Source organism: Aethalodelphis obliquidens, unplaced genomic scaffold (assembly GCF_003676395.1).
Source record: "Aethalodelphis obliquidens isolate GAN/ISIS:26980383/991018 unplaced genomic scaffold, ASM367639v1 scaffold9, whole genome shotgun sequence".
Lineage (NCBI taxonomy): Eukaryota > Metazoa > Chordata > Mammalia > Artiodactyla > Delphinidae > Aethalodelphis > Aethalodelphis obliquidens.
In genome coordinates, this window is record NW_020837953.1 from 33,453,565 (window position 1) to 33,474,458 (window position 20,894).

General features: G+C 53.4%; 1 protein-coding gene across 1 annotated transcript in view; it reads left to right on the forward strand.

The window, feature by feature from the left end:
* The first annotated feature begins 731 nt into the window (after nucleotides 1–731).
* RUNX3 (RUNX family transcription factor 3) overlaps nucleotides 732–20,894 on the forward strand; it is a 62,577-nt gene continuing 42,414 nt past the window's right edge. Inside the window, exon 1 of the mRNA XM_027109670.1 lies at nucleotides 732–907. Coding sequence (XP_026965471.1) covers nucleotides 850–907 — 58 coding nt within the window. The 5' untranslated portion in view covers nucleotides 732–849. The remainder of the gene's footprint in view (nucleotides 908–20,894) is intronic.

Consider the following 20,894-nt stretch of genomic DNA (forward strand, 5'->3'; position numbering starts at 1 on the left):
CGCCACTCCCTCTCCAGCCGCTTCCAGTTCTGCTTCTGGGCCGCGTGCTGAGGCTAGCTCCACAAATAAAAGCCATCCCTTTTTGTTCTCTCTTTCTCTTTCTTTCTTCTTCTTCTTCTTCTTTTTTTTTTTTCTAAAAAGAAAGAGAGGCAGCCACAAGATCTTCTAAGAGGCTGTGACATCACGGCCCAGGTGACCGCCGCCCAGCCAATGGGCCAAGGCCGCGAGCTGACTTCTTGCATCCTGTGAGCTGAGGTCGGGTTGACACCGTGAAGGCCTGGTCCCTCAACCACAGAACCACAAGGCCAGGCCCTCAGCCGCCTTCAAGGCCCTGCGCCGGAGCTGGTTGGCTCCCCGTTCTCCCACCCCCGGGCCGCCCTCACACCCACTGAGCTGAGCTGTGCCGGGGGCGAGCCTCATTCATTCATTCCCGTGGCGCTTGATGCTGGGCTGGCTCTGCTCTCACTGCCCTGCGACTCGTGCCCTGGCTGCCAAAGGCCCCTTCCCGTCATCTAATGATACACTCTGCATACGCTTCTGTTGAAAATTTGTGGCGAGACATTCCTGTGGGACCTGGAATCCAAATTCTTGGGTACAAACAGAAACTTACTTTCCTTGGGGATTTTTTTTCTCTCTCGCTCACACACACACTCTCGCGTTCTTTGCTTTTTTCTTTTTCATAGCAGTAGGGGGAATAAAGGGACAAAACAAAAAAAACAAACAAAAAGCAGGAGCACCCCCCCGCTTTATTTTCAAAAGTAGCTAGGAAAAAATAAAACGACAGCCAACCAAGTCAATCCCAACCCAACCCCCTGAAGGGCTGAAACCTCGCCTTCCTCAGAGCGGGGCATGGCATCCAACAGCATCTTCGATTCCTTCCCGACCTACTCGCCGACCTTCATCCGCGGTGAGTAATGATCCCCCTTTCGGGTGGGGAGCTGTGGCCAGTCCCCGGACCGCGACCCTCCACCGCCAGCCCAGGCTGCTTTCAAGTGCCCGGGCTGACTACCTAAATCCGCTGGCTTCTGAAAGCCTGAGGTGGGAAGAGGGCTTGGTGGCCTCCGTGGTCTCCTGCAGCGGAGCACCCTTGTGGACTTTCATCCTCAGCTGGTGGGGACTGTTCGTGGTGGGCGCCATGGATACCACAAGACCTCAAGACCTCAGAGGCCAGACCTCGGAGGGTCGTGGGGTGGAGCGGACACGGGGGTGTCCCTGTGACCCGAGGCTTCCCGCCTCACCATCAGGGCTCCTGAGCCCAGCTGCCCCAGCCCCTGGGCCATCCAGAGAGCTCAGACCCTCTACCTGTGCTCAGGCAGACACTCAGATACTCCGATCCCCCAGAGCCCAGCCAGCTTCTGAGCAGAGCCGTGGAGCAGGCAGGGGGCAAGTCTACGCCTTGGGATCTAGAGACCTTCCCGAGGACTTCTCCTGCATTGCATTTTCTGAGTGATCCCTGGGGTAAGGGAAGCAGAGGGAGAAGGGGCTACAGGCTTTTGTTGGAACTCGTGCAGCTCTGTGTGGCCTTGAAACTGGATCGGAGTTGAGGGAGCAGGCCTCGGGAAGTCTTGTGGACTTGGTCCCGGGTAGACATAAGTGTTTCTGGGTGGCTTCTGCCTCTATTCGTGGCCTAGAGGAACCCGGAGGTTGAAGTTACGTGCCTCAGAAAGGATAGGGTCCCGGGATCCCCCGCTTGAAACCTCTGATTGAGGCTAGAACTCGGGGGGAGACTGTTCCTGCCTCTGTCTGGCCCCCCTGCTGCCTTCCTCCCCGCTAGCAGGAGCCCAGAGGGGGGCTGTGGCCCCTGAGACTGGAGGTCAAGAGGCCCTGAGTCTGAGTCCCAGCTCAGTGGCCTTGCTGAGCGGCCTTAGACAAGTTACTTAACCTCTCTGTGCCCCAAATGGAGGCCCCTCTGGCTGTGACATTCTAATTGCCTGAGGCTGGGAACGGACTGTGTATGAGGGCAGTGTCTCTGGGTTATACACGGGGATGAGTCCTCCTCCAGGATAGAAGGACTGAGTGGCATCCGGAACTCCAGGGTCTGGGGGTCTGGCGTTGCCTTTTCTCAGCTGAGGTGATCAGCTGAGACACAGAAGTCGGTCTGACTGTCCATCTGCCCTTCTGCCCATCTGCCTGTCCTGCTGTGGGCTAACACGTGACTCTGAGCCAGTCCTTGGGCAGCCAGCTCTGGGCAGGGACTGAGGCACATGTGGGTGCCTATTGTCCAGAGGTTTCTGCGAGGGCTTGTCTGAGAGCAGGACATATTCCTCCTCCCTGGAGAGAAGCTGAGGCAGGCTGTGTGGCCGCATGTGGGGGCTGAGTGGGGAGAGGCGGGGGCGCTCCCGTCAGACCTGCCTGTGGCTGGTGACCAGCAGCAGCCCGAGGTCTGGGAGCCGAGCGCCATGGGCTCCTTCCTTCAAGCGGCTCCTATTATAACGCTGTTCCCTTTGTAGTCCTCGGAGCTAATTAAAGGCAGTTCTGTGGCAAGAAAATAAGAGTTTATAAAAACCATTTGCTGGGTCTTTGTAATCTGTATTTCTCCCTCCGTGAGCAAGATGGAGAAATGTCGAGTTTAAAACAAAGGAAACTTGGGAGACAGGACTAAAGGGCCACCCACCTAGGATGGGCTCCTGATGCCATGGGGCCCGAGAGATGGTAAACGGTGGCACAGAGGGAGAGGAAAAGGAGAGCTGGTGGCTCTGGGCCGGCTGTGTGCACAGAGCGGCCTGATGCCTGGTGGGCAGGGATGCAGATGTGTCTTGTAAGACAGGGTCCGGGGGAGGCCTCAGGGTCTGGGGTCTGAGGCTTTCCCTGCAGCTCCGTGTTCTGTCCCATTGTCTGGTCCCCTCTCTCCTGCCCAGTTCTGTCCCCCACATTCTGCTCACTTCGGGGGATTCTGTCTCCGGAGGCTCAAAGGGCTGCAGATGCCAATTCTGTCCCCAAAGCGATCCAGCCTCTGGGTCCGCAGTGCTCGGCTACATGCTGTCCCATGCAGGGCCCTTAACCTGCCCTGAACCACAGACCTTTCTGGAGTCTCAGGAAGCCTACAGACTCCGCAGAATCGAATTTTTAAATGCATAAAACAAAATACAAAGAGCTATGAAAAAACCCCAAATCTATGGAAATACAGTTATCCAACTATAAAAAAGCAAGTCTGTGACTCCGTGACCATGGGCCTCTCAGTGGAGGTAGTAATGGTCATAATTCAGCAGGAACGGGCATACATGGTATTTCAAGAGAATCGTGACAGCCCTGATGAGACTGGAGGATATCTGTGATTTCCATGGGTGACAAGATCACTGTGGCAAAAGATGCTACATTTTAGTTAGAGGTCAGTGAAAGGAGAGCTGTCACGTGTTTCCCGCCTGAGTTCACGGACCCCCCTGAATGCAGGCCTGCGGTCCCAGCTCCTCAGCCGGAGGCAGTGGAGCCAGCAGGTCTCACAACATCACTGCCCCTCGAGAGCTTTTCAGGCTGGGTTCCCGATTCCGGAACTGCTCTCGGTTCCCTGTGACAGAGAGGTCTGCGGAGAGCGTGAAGAGGCATTTGATCTCCACACGAAGTAGAGGGTGAGGAGGAGACATGAAGAGGGCGGTGCCTACCCCACAGAGCTGCAGGCTGATGGCAGAATGCCAGGCACTGAGAGGCCAAAGGGGGCTCCGGGGGTGCCCTGTGCCCTGAGCAATTCACCACCTTCTCCCATCTCTTCTCCGGGACTCTCCCAGGTAGGAGAAGGGGTATGAATATTCTCTTTGACAAATGCGGAAGCTGAGGCCTAATGGTACACTGTGTGACTATGGGCGAGTCCCTTCCGGTCTCTGGACCTCAGTTTCCCCACCTGACAAATGTGGGCAATGGCCTTGATGCTGCCCAAGGGCCCGTCCACAACCCATGGAGGGCCAGCTCCACGAGGCCCTTCTCTGAACCCCTTGGGGGCGTCCCCCTTGCAGCAGGTCCCTCTCACAGCACCCTCAAACTGCACCCCCATGGACAAAAGTACTCTCCCCAGGACACTGAGGGTGGGCACCCCTCCAGGGAGGGAACTGGAGGAAATGGATCTAAACTGCCACATGCAGGAATTGGGAGACTCAGGGAGACAAAGGTTTTCCTTTATTCAGTAATTCCACAAAAGCTTATCAAGGAGTAGATACTGAGATTCAAGCTGGACTCTGGAATCAGACTCTCCAGGCTCAAGTCCTGGCTCTGCCCTTCGCTAACTTTATAGCCCGGGGCGAGCCACTTCACCACTCTGTGCGTCTGTTTCCCCATCTGTAAAATGGGAATGATGATTACACCAAGTTCATGGGCTCTGGAGAGAATTAAATGAGCAGGGTGCCTGGCATAGAGTAAGTGCTCAATAAATGCCTTCCTTTTTTTAAATTATCAGGAGCCTGGCCTTGTGCTGGGAGCTCAGGTACAAGGGTGACTAGGTCAGGCTCTCCACCCTTGAAGTCACAATCTGGTGTGGAAAGAGACGGGTAAACTGAAAATTGCACTGGGGTGTGATAAATTTATAAGGCACAAAGAACAGGGGGCTGGGGGATCAGAGAGGGGGCACTGGTCAGCCTGGGGGAGGACAGTCCTCCTGGAGCGGGGCCTTGCAGGGTGAGGGGGTGACAGGCGGGGAAAGGATGTCCCAGGCAGAGGCAATGGCCTGGGTGGGCAAAGATGCAGAGGCAGGAAAGGATGAGATGACTGTGGGCACCTCCTGGGATGGCTGCGGGTACCATGTGTGGTGAGGTGCTGGAAGGGGACCAGGACGGGCCTGTCTGGCCAGAGTTCTCTGAGCAGCAGTGGGCAGCTGCACAGCTGAAGACACCTGGAAGGAGTGGGAAATGGCCCCTCAGGTCTGAGGCAGGCCTCACAGAACGGCCCTGGGCAGGTCTAGCCAGGAAGGTCTGACTCAGAGGTCACTGGATGGCAGGAGAGCTGCCGCGACCAGAGAGGTCACTCACCGTGTCCTGTGCTCAGCTCTGGGCAGTGGCTAAACAACAGGGGACTCTCCCGAGTCCCGGGCACCCCAGGATGGTTGGTCACCCTGGGTAGAGCGCCCTTGGCCGCCTCCCCCCCACCCCGTGACCCTGGGAGATGAAGGTGCTGACCGCCAGCCACCCACGGCCACTCTGGCGCTTGCCTGGCACCACCTCTGCCGGTGCCCTTTGACGGCGGCTCCTGAGGCCGCCCTGCACACGCCCATCTCCCCAGACCACCCTGCCAGTCCACAGTGCCCCCCCAGGCAGGAAGGGCATTCCTGGGAGTCCCCCACTGGCCACAGGGTCTGGGCGGGCATGAGCCGGCCCCACACAGTGGGACTGTGTGTCCAGGCCTCACCCGCGCCCACGACGGCGGCCGGCGGCCCCCAGCGGCCCCACTGGTCACATAGAGAGCCCATTGACGCCTCAGTCTTGAGGGGGTTGCATCAAAGCTGAGGCCCGCTCGGCTACCGGAGGGCGGCCAGGAGTTAGATGCCCCTGAGCAACAGGGCCTGCAAACCTGACCTTCGAGAAGCCTCCTAGGGAAGGGAGGCAGAAGCACCCCCTGACCCCAGCCTCGCCTCTGAGCCAGTCCAGACTCCTCCAAAGGCAGGGAACCTGTGCTCTGGGCTCAGGCTTCGGTGGGGCGGCCGCAACACCAGCTCCTACTTCCGTCTCCTGGGGATGCCTCATCTGCAGACCCTTCCTCAAATCCACCAAGCCGGGGGGTACCCAGCTGGCAGCTGAGGAGTCTCACCCAATCTTCAAGACTGAGCTCAAACACCCCTCTGCCAGGGGTCTTCCCCGGGACTACCTGTGGCCACCAGGGAGCCCTGGCCTCCTGGGAGCTTCCGGGCCCAGGCCAGCCTGGGGGATCAGCCAGTTACTCCCGCCTTGGTGCCCAGTAGCCTCCCTTACGTGCTGGAAGGGGACGGAGGGAGGTAGGAAGGGAGGGCTTTATCCCTCAGTGGATTTGGAACATGAGCCCTCCATCACCTGCCTTGAAACAGCGCTTCCTGGAGGGACACAGCTGGGCTGGGAGCGAGACTTGTCACGCCTGGAGACTCCACAAGAAGCAGGAGCAGTGCGTGAATCCAGGAGAACGCTGGAGCTGGCAGGCAGAGGGCCTCCGCCTCGGTTTATAGATGGGGAAGCTGAGGTCCAAAGAGATGTGTGGTCTTGTGTGAAGTCGAATTCCGTAGCAGGAGCACCAACTTTTCTCAGCTGCTCGGGGACCAGGCTCGCATACAGTTTAAGAATCAAGCCAGGTTTAAGCTGTGAGATAGCTGGGTGAGCCAACACGTTAATTCACCTCTTTGAGTCTATTTCCTCCTCTATAAGATGGGACTAGGGTGGTTGCAGGGGAGAATGTGACCCTGCCCTGAAGCCCTGTGCACGGCACTGGTCTATAGCAAGTGCTCACTCAGCACGGCCACCTCTTTGAGCCCCTCGGCCCCGCCGCCTCCCCATGTTCATTCACTTGCCACCTGGCAGATGTTCCCACGTATCACCCCATGGCTCCATCTCCAGCATGAACCGCCTGGTGTTCTCAGTGCTGGAGAGAGGTAAGCATGGGGGAGACTGTAGCGGGACTGTCAGGCCCCTTGTCAATGGCTCCCAGAGATGGGGATGGATAAGAGGGTGTCCTCTGGGGAAGAGACCACATGAAATGCAGTTAGTTACAAGCCCAGGCTGCAGCCAGGCCCGTCATTTCCTCACTCTGTGGCCTCGGACAAAGTGCCTCGCCTCTCTGAACTCAGTTTTCTCATCTGTACAATCGGGAGAACAAACGGTAGCCATCTCAGGATGTGTTGGGTGGGTTAATGAGATCATGTATATTACGTGCTTAATATAGGGCTTGGTGCAGAGGCAAGACCTCCATAATTACGGAAATTATGACTATTTCATGGTCCCGCTCCTCCTGGGCAAAAGAGTCTGACTCTGAACAGGATGGGGAAGGTGAGAAACCTGCCTCTCTCCTCTCAAGACCCAGCCTAACATATATACAATGGAATATTACTCAGCCATAAAAAGAAACGAAATTGAGTTATTTGTAGTGAGGTGGATGGACCTAGAGTCTGTCATACAGAGTGAAGTAAGTCAGAAAGAGAAAAACAAATACCGTATGCTAACACATATATATGGAATCTAAAAAACAAACCAAAAAATGGTCATGAAGAACCTAGGGGCAAGACAGGAATAAAGACGCAGACCTACTAGAGAATGGGCTTGAGGATACGGGGAGGGGGAATGGTTAAGCTGGGACAAAGTGAGAGAGTGGCATGGACATACATACACTACCAAATGCAAAATAGCTAGTGGGAAGCAGGCGCATAGCACAGGGAGATCAGCTCGGTGCTTTGTGACCACCTAGAGGGGTGGGATAGGGAGGGTGGGAGGGAGGGAGACGCAAGAGGGAAGAGATATGGGAACATATGTATATGTACAACTGATTCACTTTGTTATAAAGCAGAAACTAACACACCATTGTAAAGCAATTATACTCCAATAAAGATGTTTTTAAAAAAAAAAAGACCCAGCCTAAAGGCCACCCCCTCTGGGGAGCCTTCCCGGGTTCCCCCGTTCTCCCCTCCAGGCCTCGGGAGAGCCCTGCCCCCGCCCTCACTCCCCCCACCCCCTCCTGTTGGGTGGGGTGCTCCCGGGAGCAGGTCAGGCTCAGCGCTTCTTGCTAAGAGGAGGGAGGAGACAGAGGGTGAAAGGACCAATGAATAGATGGACCAACACTGACCTCCAGGGAGGGTTCCAGCTTCTCCCCTCACTTCCCCTTTGCCGTCTGGCTCGTTCTTTGAAACGCTTGCTGGTGGGTGCCTGAGCTCTCACATCCAATTGGTGCAGCCGTGTGAAGGGTTAGGTTCCTCTTTGGGGTTTTCTTTCGCGTCTGGGAAAAGTGTTTTTGGCAAAAGGTTCAGACTTACGTGTGGGCGGAAAGGGCGGATGCCATAACTTATGATTCGCAGGGGTGACCGAAGTCAGCCCCCCAGAACATCCTTCATTGTGTGACACTGAAAGCGGACACTGGTGGACTTAAATTCCACCGCGGCACTCGGCCCCTCTGGGGTGAAGCATTGCTGGCTGGGCTTTTTTTAGAACGCAGGGTCCAGTGCCCGTGAGTTCACTGATCTGCTCACCTTTGTTAAGAGAACAGCGGCTGGGTATACAGCAAGTAGAAGGTGTTAAGGGAAGGAAAACTTGGGGTACTCAAATGAAAGGGGCTGAAAAGAAAGGGCATGGGGAGGAGAAGGGAGGTCCATTTTGGTCATGCCCCTGCCCCAGGCTCAACTCGCCCGGGGGGCCCAGTGGCTAAAGGCCAACACGGCATGGCCCCGAAAGTGCCCCCACCTTGAGGACTTCCATTCCGTCCTCCCTCACCGAACCCTAGTTCTGCCCCCCCGTTACCCCCATGGAGGAAGCCCTGCTGAGGTCTCACCCACAGCTCTGGGCTCCCTCATATCTTAGGAAGAGGCATCAGGGCCAGCATGGTTGGAGCCCCATGTTAGGGGTGGGAGGGGCTCACGGCATTGAGCCTGGCTCTCCCCTGTACCGCAGGCATATCCCTTTCGGGGCAGGCAGAGGAAGCCGCCTCTGGGAACAAGGCCACCTTAGGAAAAAGACTGGAAGGACAACACGAAAATGTTGTAGTTAGTGCTACGTGATGCAGTGATGGCGGGGAACCTTTATTTCTAATTCTCTTGGTGATTTTTGTAGGTTTTCCAAACTACTAAACGCTGAACATGTATTACTTGTAAATTTAGGGGAAACTTTTTTTTCAAAACAAGGAAGAGGAAGAGGCAGCCCCACACTCCCAGGAGCAGGTGAGCTGGGCCTCCCATCAGCCGGGGCTGCAGCAAGGGGTCGGCCTGCTCCTGCCCAGCCAGGGCCCCACCGGCCGCCCCTCGTCTCTCTTCCTCTTCCCAAATCGCTGTGTCAGTCATCTTCCTCCCCGGCGCTCCCTAGCTCTCCCTATCTGTCTGTGGAGCAAGGGTCTGCCCTGGGCTGGGCAGAGCCATGCCTACAGCAGGTGCTTGGGAAATGCTTGTGGCCTGTGTTGTGGTCCCAATCTGAAGACAGTTTTCCCTGGAAAGGGCTGGTTTTCCTGGATTCTCCCATTCCCAGTGCCCAGGACTTGGGGTGTGATGTGGGCCCACTGGTGCTGCTGATCACTCAGTGGACATTTATTGAGCATCCCCTGCATGCCATGTCCTGGGCACTGAGGATTCAGGAGCAGACAAAACAGACACAGGTGCCTGACCTCCTGGAGCTGACAGCCTCGTGAGGTGCGGAAAGTTTGCCTCAGGAAAATGCCCCAGTGAGAAAGGCCAGCACCCCTTCGGCTTCTACCCTTCCTATCGATGTAGAATCTCAGGCTCCTGGGACTTCTGTAACTTCCCATCACCCCATAGAACCCTCATCACAGCTCCGTGTGCTGGGCACCACTACCTCCATTGCAGAGATGAATAAACAGACAGACCCAGAGCAATGGGCGATGGACACTAACATTTTACAGAAGGAAGACACTGAGGAAGGGAGAGGGGAATCATGTTTGTTGATGACTTGCTGTGTGCCAGGCACTGTGGTGGTTCTAATTTCAGTTAATCAGTTAATCTCTAATCCATGTAGTAGGTGTTATCAATATTATCCCCATTTTACAGATGAGGAAACTGAGGCTCAGCAAAGGGAAGTAACTCACCCAATGTCATGTGGCTAGGAACCGGTGAAGCCCAAATTCATGTCAGAATCTGTCTGATATCAAAGCCAGCCTGACAAAACTCTCCTTTTTCTACCTGGCAGACATCTCTTCTTAAAGGCCCAGGCTCACCACCTCCTTGGAGCCCTCCCTGATTCCTCCAGGCAAGGTGATTCATATTTTCTTCTATGCAATTAGAGTACCTTCAGGCCCTTCTCAAATAATTCCAGAAGGCTTCCCAGAAAAGGTAGAATCTGAGACAGGTAGATCTGGGAAGGAAGGAACACTGGGGAGTCCAAGCAGAATTAATAGCATGGACAAAGGTATGGAAGAAGGACCACGTAGAGAGGATTGCTTAGAAATGGGAGGGCCTGTGGGTCCTGTGGCGACGTTGAGGGAGAAGAGACTGGAAGGCAGTTGAGCCAGGCCTAGAGGTTCAGCATGGCCTTCAAGGCAGTGGGGGTCCAGGCAGGATCCAAGCTGGGCAGTGATGTGGGGCAGAGCATCCTGTGACGAACCAGGCCGCTCTCTGAAACAGGCCAGTGTAGATGTGCGCCTTGAGTGCACGTAAGTGTGTGAACACAGACCACAGGGGCCTGCCCGCACCTGCCTGCGAGCCCTATTTTTATCACTCTCTAGACACACACCTCAGCAACGAAAGCAAACTTTTTCTCAGACACACAGAGTGCGCCATGGATGGGATCGTCTGTGGTCTGACGAGGACAAGTCAGAGCAGCCAAAACGAGACCCATCCCCGGGAGAACCCGGGACTAGTGCCGGCGACACAATTTGCAGGGCACAGTGCAGAAGGAAAATGCAGAGCCGCTTGGTCAAAAATCATTAGGAATTTCAAGATGGCAACTGCAGAGAGTGAAACCAAGCGTGGGACTCTTCTAAGCAAGGGAGCCTGTGTGACTGCTTGGCCTGCAGGCCCGTGAAGCCAGCCCTGCCTAAAGCAGCCCTAGGCTGGAGGGGCCCCTGGCCTGAAAATGAACCTCTGTCTGCCTCTCCTTTTTGGGTGTTTCATTCCTTTGCCTTGTGCAGGCCTCCATTCTTCACAAGTCCACAATTTTAAAAACAATGATAATAAATGAAGCCTTGGGCAAGAGCATACCTTGAAGCTTTTAGAACCAGCAAGAACATTAGAGAAAACATAACTCCACCCGACATCCCCACCCCACCGGCATTTTAGGTTGTAGATCACCTGAAGGACCTAGGAAATTTAAAAATAAACTCTGTAATCTCAATACCCAGAGAAAACCACTAACACTCAGTGTATTTCTGCCTAGACTGTTTTTCCCTGTGTCTGGTTTTTGCCTCTAGAGGGTCTCTTCCCTTTATGGGTGAGGCCATACGGAGACTTATGACATATCCAGGAACTTCACCAAAAATACTAACAATTGTTATGCATATATGTCGGGATATGTCTTGGGAGAGTCTGGAGCAATGCTGTCCAATAGAACTTTCTGTGATGATGAAAATGTTCTGTCTCTACTGCCCGATACTGTAGCCATTCACTGCGTGTGAATACTGAGTACTTGAAATGTGCCCACCCAGGTCCACAAAGAGTGTGACTGAGAGACTGAATTTTTAATATTATTTTATTTTAATTATTTTAATTTAAATAGCACATGTTGGACCATGCAGATCTAGAAGAGTGTATGCCCAACTGTTTAACCCAGGTTATCTCTTGAGGTGAGGTTACGGAGCTTTTCATTTTCCAACTCAAAATGTTCGAAAAGTTTTATACCCAACCATCACGGATTGCTTTCGTAAGCAGAAAAAAGCTGCTGAAGATTTAAGTTTGTAATATATTCCGTGCTATAGGGGAAAAAAAGGCTTTAGATTTTTAAAAGCATATCACCAGGGAAGATTGATCCTGGCAGAATGAGATCTGTTTTTATTTTTCTTATCAACGTACAGAAGAAAGAATGTGGGGTTTAGAATCAGAAGTTGTGGGTTTGCCTCCCATATCTGCCACTTACTGGCTGTGTGGCCACTTAACCTCGTGACCTCAGTTTCCTCACCTGTGAGATGGGGATATTGACGCTACTGACCTCGCCAGGATGCTGTGGGGACTGAATCAGACAGTGATGATGAGAACGCAGGGAACCAGCTGAGCAATGGAAGCAAGTTACTGGAGATGATTTCTGTAGAGGTGGAACCACTCGTCTCTGTGAGGGGCGCCGCTCACAGCTCTGCCATTTCCTAGAAACCAGGAAATGAGTGGGGCATCTCCCAACGTGTGTTCAGCAGATGTTATCAGGTGTTGAGCAGAAATAAAGGGGGCTCATAAAAAGGAATGAAATAATGCCATTTGCAGCGACACGGATAGACCTAGAGATTGTCATACAGAATGAAGTAGTCAGAAAGGGAGAGACAAATATCATATAATATTGCTTATATGTGGAATCTAGAAAAATGGAACAGATGAACTTATTTACAAAGCAGAAATAGAGTCACAGATGTAGAAAACAAGCTTAAGGTTACCAAGGGGGGAAGGGAGGGTGGAATGAATTGGGAGATTGGGATTGACATATACACACTACTATATATAAAATGGATAACTAGGGCTTCCCTGGTGGCGCAGTGGTTGAGAGTCCACCTGCCGATGCAGGGGACATGGGTTCGTACCCCGGTCCGGGAAGATCCCACATGCCGCAGAGCGGCTGGGCCCGTGAGCCATGGCCGCTGAGCCTGCGCATCTGGAGCCTGTGCTCCTCAATGGGAGAGGCCACAACAGTGAGAGGCCCGTGTACTCCCCCCCAAAACAAACAAACAAACTAAAAAATGGATAACTAATGAGAACCTACTGTATAGCACAGAGAACTCTACTCAGTGCTCTGTGGTGTGACCTAAATGGGAAGGGAATCTAAAAAAGAGTGGATATATGTATATGTATAACTGATTCACTTTGCTGCACAGCAGAAACTAACACAACATTGTAAAGTAGCTATACTCCAATAAAAATTAATTTAAAAAAGAGAAATAAAGGGGGCTCCGTGGCCAGATAAGATCAGGAATGACGATATCAAGCAGTGTTCCACAGAGGGTTTTACTGCAGGACTTTTCAGAGCCTTTGATATGCTAACGAACACTGGCTTCTTGAAGGAGCTGGTGTGTTGAGAGCCCACTTTGGGAAAAGCTGCTCTAGGGAAAGCTATTAAATCCACCATAGCTGCAGGCCTGTGGGAGCAGAAATTGTATGAAACTTGAAAGGGAAATTTGCTGGATCCTAAATGCAAAAGGAAAAGTACAAAATTGGAATTAATAAGTGCATAATTATGTAGAAAATATAAATTATGACAATTCAACTCTTAAATAGTCACATTGGCAGTCAACACTTACATGGCTCTTACTGTATGCCAGAAACTAAGTTCCTTACACATCTTTGCTCACTCGATCCTCACAACCCTACAAAATGAGTGCTATTATTAAGCCTGTTTTATCCATGAGAAAACTGAAGCCCAGAGAGGTTAAACCACCTGCCCAGGATCACCCACCTGAGGTTCAAACCTGCATCCGGAGCCTGTGCACCTCACCGCAGCACATTAGCTCTGAGTTAACTGAGGTTTTCCCGGATAAAGGAACATCCCTTGGCTTCCACTGGCCTCCTTCCTGGGAAGGGCTGGCGGCACTTCCACGAGCCTGGCCGGTCAGGATCAGCTCTGCTGCTTTCTTGCTGGGTGAGTCATTGCCATTTCTGGGCTTCAGTTTCCTCCTCTGAGAAATGGGCCAGTAACCATTTGAAGACCAAGAGAGGGAGGTTTGTAAAACACAGTGCACAGTCTACTTAGAAAGCACTTGATGTAGGGTGGTCCTCTCCTTCCTCGGTGCACAGTTGGGGAAACTGAGGCATGGAGCAGTGGGAGCGGGGAGGGGTGGGGTGGGGGGCGTAATTTGAGCCAAAGTTGAGCTCATAAAGCACTCCAAGGAGCCAAGCCCAAATCCCACAGCTGGCCCAGGCCACGCATGGCCCAAGCAAAGGGATCCTTTCTCATTTGGCAGGGAGGGTCCCCTGCTATCCCTCTCATAACAGCACTTTGAGCACTTTGGTGGGGGCCTCTCCCTCTGGGCTCCTCTCCCTGGGATGCCCAGTTTTCCCAGGGGTCCCTCCCACCTAGTGTAGGTTCTGTGTGATCCAGCCCCACGCCCCAAGCCTACTGCCTGGGCATCCTGCAGCAGTCCTCTGGAATTCCCCTCTTGGATCCTCCATGTGGAGCGAGGGGCACACAAGACATGCCTCTGGCCCTATTCATGGACCCCCCTGCTTACCGGGGGGTATATTCCTCTGCCCTGGGTCACCTCTGAAATTGACTCGTGCCAGTACTGGGCTCAGCACTTGATATAATCACTACTAACTCGGACAAACCCAACCAGTTGGTACTTGTGTCCCCATTTTGCAGAGGAGGAAAGTGAGGCCCGGAGAAGTGAAGTCACTTGCCTAAGTTCCCAAAGTTTGTAGGTGGTGGAGCTGGGGTTCAATCCCAGGCTCTGCTCACCACTGCCACAGTGTCCCCCATGGGCACAGCCTGGTGCACAAAAGGCAGCTCCTAAGTATACGTGCTGGGCACACACCCCCACACTCCCCCTGCACCCCTGCATGTCAGGGGCTTTGTTGCTGGGGTGGAAGTTGGGTGACTGACCCTCCCATCTGAGCTGGGTCCCTCCCTCAGGCAGGCCAGCTTCGTGAGCTGTAACCCATGGGGTGCTGCAGGGCTCCAAGCTCAGAAGGTCCCCACACTCGCGTTTAATGCTCTGCGGTTGCCTCTCGACATTCTTAATACCTTTATCTTTGGCTAAAAAGGGGCTGCAGGGGGGTGCACACCAGCTCAGACTCCGGGGTGGCCCCATGCTCTGAGTGGAGGCTTGCCCTTCGGCCAAGGCAAGAGGGGAGCTGGGCTTCTCTGCCCCCTGCCCGGGCAGGCCCCAGGCCAGCACGCAGCCCCCTGCCCCAAGGAGGCTTGGCCCAGAGTGGTGGGCCTGGGGCGGTAAGTGGGCTCCTGGGGGCCTCCCTGCCCGAGCAGACAGTGGACTGGTGAGTCTTGGCTTTTGAACACATTGTGGCCCATGAAAAGCTCGTAAAGGCCCCTGCTGACTGGGGGAGGCGGGACTACAGCTCGTAGGGGGTCAAGCTGTGGTCAGGGTTGGGGCTCAGTCTGTGACCATTTGGGGGCCCCGACTAGGGCCTGTCTGTCTTGTTCAAGGCCAAGTCCCCAGTGCTGAGCTAGATCTGACTCCTCAGAGTGCTCAGAAAATACCGCTGGAGGAATGAATGAGTGAACACAGTTTTCCCAGGGGAGCCGAGTCCTGGACCCCGGGAGGATCTGCACTTGCAAATTAGCCAGACCTGGGTTCGAATCTTAGCTCCACCACTTACTCCCCGAGGGTCATATTTAAGCTCCCTTTCCCTCAGTTTCCTCATCTGTACAAGGGAGAGAACAACAGTTCAGACAATTAACTAAGACAGTATTTCAAGTGCTTAGCTCCGCCCCCGGCCCCAGTGAAATGCTCAGGGTATGAGAATTAAGATGATTTATATCAAGAGGCTCTAGAGACACCTTCCTCCTCAAAGACACATGGTATTCACTCTGGCTCTAAGATTTCAGGCGTCAACATTTTTTAGGTGTTTTTCTGTATTTGTACAAGTTTTTTCATTGTGCTCATTCTACTTGTATCACGGGGCCAGGGGTGTGTTATGTGAGACCCTCAATTAATGTTATTTATTAACAGTGTTGTTTTAAACAGACAGTAAAAAGGAGGCAAGTCAGAGTCAGCTCCCCTCAGACCTTCACTGGGGTCCCAGCTCCTGGAGGCCCCGACAGCACCAGGGCGCTGGGCCCAGCGTGCCCCGCTCCCCCACATGATCCCCTCCCCCACATGCAAACCTCCCCCACATATACCCCCTCGTCACATGTGCCCCTCCCCCCCATACGCCGGCCCTGCATGCTCCCCTCCCCCACGTGCATTCCACCTTCAGGTTAGACCAGCCCCAGCCAAGGGGTTCTGGGGGGGACCTGTGGTTGTGGTAGGGCCTGACACAAGCTGCCCCTGTTCAGCAACCAAAGTCTGGTCCCCCCAGGCCCGTGTGCCCACTGGCCCCCATGTTCCTCCCACCCCCACCACGTACGTGTGAACACTCACAGAGGCAAACACACATCAGCGGCTGCACCCACTGTGACAGACACCCGACTTTTCAGGAACCCCTGTCTGTGGGGACCAGGCACACCTGGTGGTGTGGTCTGAGGGAGGCCGCAAGGGAAGCGGCTTTGCCCCTACCCAGGCTGGTCCCCGCTTCTCCGGCCAGGAATTTCCTCCTCTCCTGGGGGGCCCCCAGACACCTGCCCCTGGCCCCTGTCCACAGGGCTGACACTTCTCGAGCCTCCCGGGAAACCCAGGACTGATGGGACAGAGTGGAGGCCCCAGCGCAGAAGGAGGTTCTCCAGCTGGGAGACGCTTCAGAGTTGCCCAGAGGGGACTCATGATCTGACAAGTGGGAAAACTGAGGCCAAGACAGGAGGGTCTTGCTTGCCCTGGGTCACCCCAGGAAGGTGGAGGCAGGGGAGGTGGAAGCACACAGCAGAGGGGGCGGTGAGGAAAGCAGGCCTAGTCCAACATCTCTGGGCTTCGGTTTCCCTGCCTATCACACGGGGACCTTCCAGCTCCAACAGTCTGATCTGCTGGGAGCTCTGGAAGGCTCCAGGGAGCTCCAGGTGAAGTCCACTCAGCTCCCTGGCTGGTGGGGGAAAGAGGATGCAAATAGGAGGGGTCCCCAGGGACCTGGGTTAACCCCCTGAACTCATTTCTGGCCTCTTCTTCCTGTGGGGTTGGTTAAAAAATAGCCTCCCATCTGCCGGGGCTGGGGGTGTGTGTGGTGAGTAGGCTCCATCTGGGGCTGTCAGGTCTAGGACTGAGACTTGCCCACTCCAACCCCGCAAGAACCAGGCTTGGCTGCCTCTGATGACGTGGCCCGTCTGACAAGAGTTCTCTCTTCCTTTGACTCAGCGGTGAGTATCACCACGGCTGTGCTCAGAGAAGCCGCATGCCCAGGAGGCTGTCATCTGAGTCCCTACTCTCCCATCTTACAGATGGAGAGGGTGAGGGCACACACAGCATCAGGACAGCGGACAGAATCTGGCCCACCCAGCTTGTAGGCCAAAGCTCTCTCCTTACTTCCCAGTGATGCTGGGACTCTGCCCCGTCAGGTAGCAGGCAGCAGGGGCAGGCGGGCTAGGTCTTTGCACCCCCAGATTACAAGGCTCACAGCTCTTCAGCGTAGAATCAGGGGTCTACACAGGTGCAGCCCCTGGAGGACAGAAGAGTCAGCTTTACACTGAGTCAGGCCAACCTAGGGTGAATCCCAGATGCCCTGTTTCCCTGCTCTGTGAGCTCGGCCAAGCCACTTCGTTCTCAGACCCTCAGTGTTCTCATCTGTAAGATGGGAGATAGTCATCCCTACTTCCAAGGGTGATTGTGGGGACGCACAGAGATGCACAGGGCCTGGTATGAGGTAAGTTCAGTCATTGAATTATTAACACATGATGTCTATGCAGGCCTGAGGTCGTGAGCACCCTCAGAGATGTCTGAGGCTGTTTCAGTTAGAACCGAGTGTCTGAGATGGAAATCATGAGCCTTAGACTATAAAGCGGACAAATGGCTAAATAAATGGGTATCTTCAGCCTGGATGGAACCAGTGAGGCCTTGGATGTAGAGGGGGTTTTTCTTCCGAGGAGGTCAAATAACTCCCACAGTTTCCTGCCAAGCCCAGAAAGCCAAGGCGAATGGTAGGAGCGGGACTGGGGAGAAGCAGGCAGGTGGGGTCGAGAGCCCAAGAGTGTCCACACGGGGGTCCCCACCCTGGAACACGTTCCAAGGGAGGAACCAGGGACGAGGCTAAGACGTCCACACTGGGGTGTTCTAGCAGTGTCTGCATAACTGAGATCTAGAAACACCTCAAAGGACTCACCACGAGGGAATACCACGGTGGTCCAGCTGGAACTGGGGGGTCTCTCCACACACTTACCCCCACCATGCCCGATCAGTGTAGTTTTGTTGCCTGCCGTCAGGGAGAGGATTAAGATCAAGGGGAAATGCACACTGTATGTTGGTGAGTTTCAAAAGCAGGTTCAAAACATGGACTACAGGTTCCCACTCTTAGAAAAGAAAAGAAGGAAAGACAGAGGGAGGGGGGAGGGAGAGAAGAAAAAAAATCTATACATATAGTAAGAATACCAGAAGGCCGAAAAACAAAATATTAACAATTGTTCTGGGTGGCAGGATTATGGGTGGTTTTAATTTTCTTCTGCATAATTTTATTATTTTCCAATTTTTCTTTAATGAATGTGTATTATTCTTATTATCAGCAAAAACTGTGTTTTGTTTCAAGAGATGAGGGGGTAGGGATTAGAGACTGTTCTTCCCCTTTCATAGACTCTAAAACTGAGGCCCAGAGTGGGAAAGATGTTCGTTCATTCCCTCGTTCATTCATTCACCACTCATTCATTCATTCATTCACTGGTCCTTAAATGCTTCTGGAAAGCCCCTTAGAGCCATGCTCAGTTCTAAGTTCCTCGGCCAGAGAGCTGAAAATGACTCAGTTCTGTCCTCAGGGAGGTCCTAGTCTGGGGGAGTAAAGGACAAAACAGCAAGTCCTTACATACAGTGCATTCAGACAAGGGACCAAGTCCTCCTGGGAGCATCAGAGACAGTCTCACAATGAAGGGGAATTAGGACATGGCTTTGGTGTATGAGCAGGAGTTCTGCAGTCAGAGCAAAGGGGGAACACCCCTCAGAGAGGCACCATGGTCTATTAGAGAGAAAGAATCCACTATGTGCAGGGAAGTGAATTAGGAGATAAAGCTAGAATGTTCTGTGAGCCAGGGTCTTCGAGGGCCCTGCACTGCCTGGCTCTGCCACTCGTGGGCCTCAGTTTCCTCATCTGTAAAGTGGGCTAATGACCCCATTCGGTTACTGCAAGAACTGAGTAAGTTAGTAATTGTAATGCACTCAGAACGGTACCTGGTATATAGGAAGGGCCATGAAACTGTTTGCTTTCATTATTTGCTGTTATTTATCCTGTAGGAATTCTGGAAGCCAAAAGGATTTTTAAGCTAGAATTTAATGTTTATTCATTCATTTATTTATTTCACTCATTCAACAGATATTTATTGAGATCCTAGTATGATCTCAAGCACTTTTTTAGGCACTGGGAGTAGAGTTGCCAGACAAAATACAGGACACCCAAATTAGTTGAATTTCAGATAAACAATGAATGACTGCAATCGTTGGGACAACTTTACACTAAAACAGTATTTGTTGTTTATCTGAAATTCAATTTAACTTGGTGTTCTGTATTTTTATTTGCTAAATATGGCAACTCTAACTGGGACTGCGAAACCAAATGAAAAAAAAAAAATACCCTGCCCTCCTGGAGTTGGCATTCTGGTGCTGGGGGAGGGAAAAGACAATTCGTAAGTGAAAGTGTAATTTATCAGGCAATGATAACTGTGCTAAATAAGTATAAATCGGGGAAGAAGGATGTATTAGTTTCCTATTGCTGCTGTAACGAATCATCACAAATGCAGTAGCTTAAAGCAACATACATTTATCATCTTACAGATCCGGGGGGTCAGAAGGCCTACGTGAGTCTCACTAAGAGCAAGGTGCTGGCAGGGCTGTGTTTCTTTCTGGAGGCTACTGGAGCATCCATTTCCTCGTCTTGTCCGGCTTCTAAAGGCCATCTGCTTTCCTTGGTTAGGGGCCCCTTCCTCTGTCTTCACAACCAGCAACACTGGGCCAAGTCCTTCTCATGCTGCCATCTCTCTGGTTCCCCAGTCAGTTTTCTGTCTCAACTCTCCCTCTGACTGTCCTCTTCTGCCTCCCTCTTCCACTTGTAAGGACCCTTGCGATGTATTAGGCCCACCCAGGTAATCCAGAGTAATCTCCCCATCTCAAAGTCCTTAACCTTCATCATATCTGCAAAGTCCCTCTTGCCATGTGAGGTGACATATTCAGTTTCAGTGGTTGGGATGTGGGCATTTTTGGAGCCATTACTCTGCCTATTGCTGGGGCTCCAAGAAGGCCTCTCACTGGAGTGTCAGGGACCTGACTGAGGTGGGGAGTTGAGCCATGCAGACTGAATGTAAAGGCTTTCCAGGCAGAGGGAACAGCATGTGCAAGGGCACTGTGGTGGGGGTATAATTGTGTGTTTGAGGACCAGCGAGGAGGCCAGTGTGGCTGGAGTGGGATGAGGGAAGGAAAGAGTGGAAAGAGATGAGGACAGACAGATGGAAGAGTGGGGGGCAGTCGTGCAGAACCCCATAGGGCTGATTGGAAGGGGGAAATCAGTGATGGCCCTTCCCACTCCTGGCCCTCAACTGCCCTCAACCCCTGCCCCCAGTACCACCCTGTTCTGCTAAGCTGACACCCACTCACATCAAAGGCCAAACTCCCCTCAGAAGTATCGCAAGATGAGAAGGAAAAGGGATTCAAGGGAGTTGGACTCAAGGATCTTCAAGGTCTTCCCAATATCAACCAGCTGTGATTTCCGCACTCCAAGACCCTCTGATTCTAGGGATCTTATATTCTAGGACAAAAGCCTCAGAACTGTGTGACCTTAGGTAGGTTACTTAACTCTGATGAGACTCAGTCTCCCCACCTGTAAGTGGGGGGGATCATAGAACCCAGGATGCACGGAGTTAAACCGTATAAAGTGCTCAGCACTGTGCCTGGCACACAGTGAACACTCAATAAATGTGAGTTCTGATGACAAAGATTCCGCCATTCTTGCAGTGTCTCAGAGTCTGGAGTCCGTGACCCTGTCCCTGGGAGCCTGACATTGGCCGGCTGTGGGGTTCCAAGTCTCCGGAAGGCCCCTACACTGTCAGCGTGCCCCCAATGCCCTGGCCTCCCCCACGTGCTGGGTGGCATGCCTACCCCACAGCCACATGAAAGGCCATTCCCCCAGGGTGTTCCCACACCTGGGAAAATCGGCAGCCTGCCCGGTGCCGGTCCCGCCCAGTGGCTAGAACACCAGGCAAGATCAGTGAAGCCCGGCTGGGCTCCCAGGGCCGCCACCTTGTTCCAATCAGGGCCGGGCGCATAGCCCCCAGCGCCGTCCCTCCCAGGCCCTGCCCAGCAGCCCACGTTTCTAGCCCCGTGACCCCTGAGGAGCGGTGCCCATGGCCTGACTCCACTCTGGCTGTCGCCTGCCTGGACTT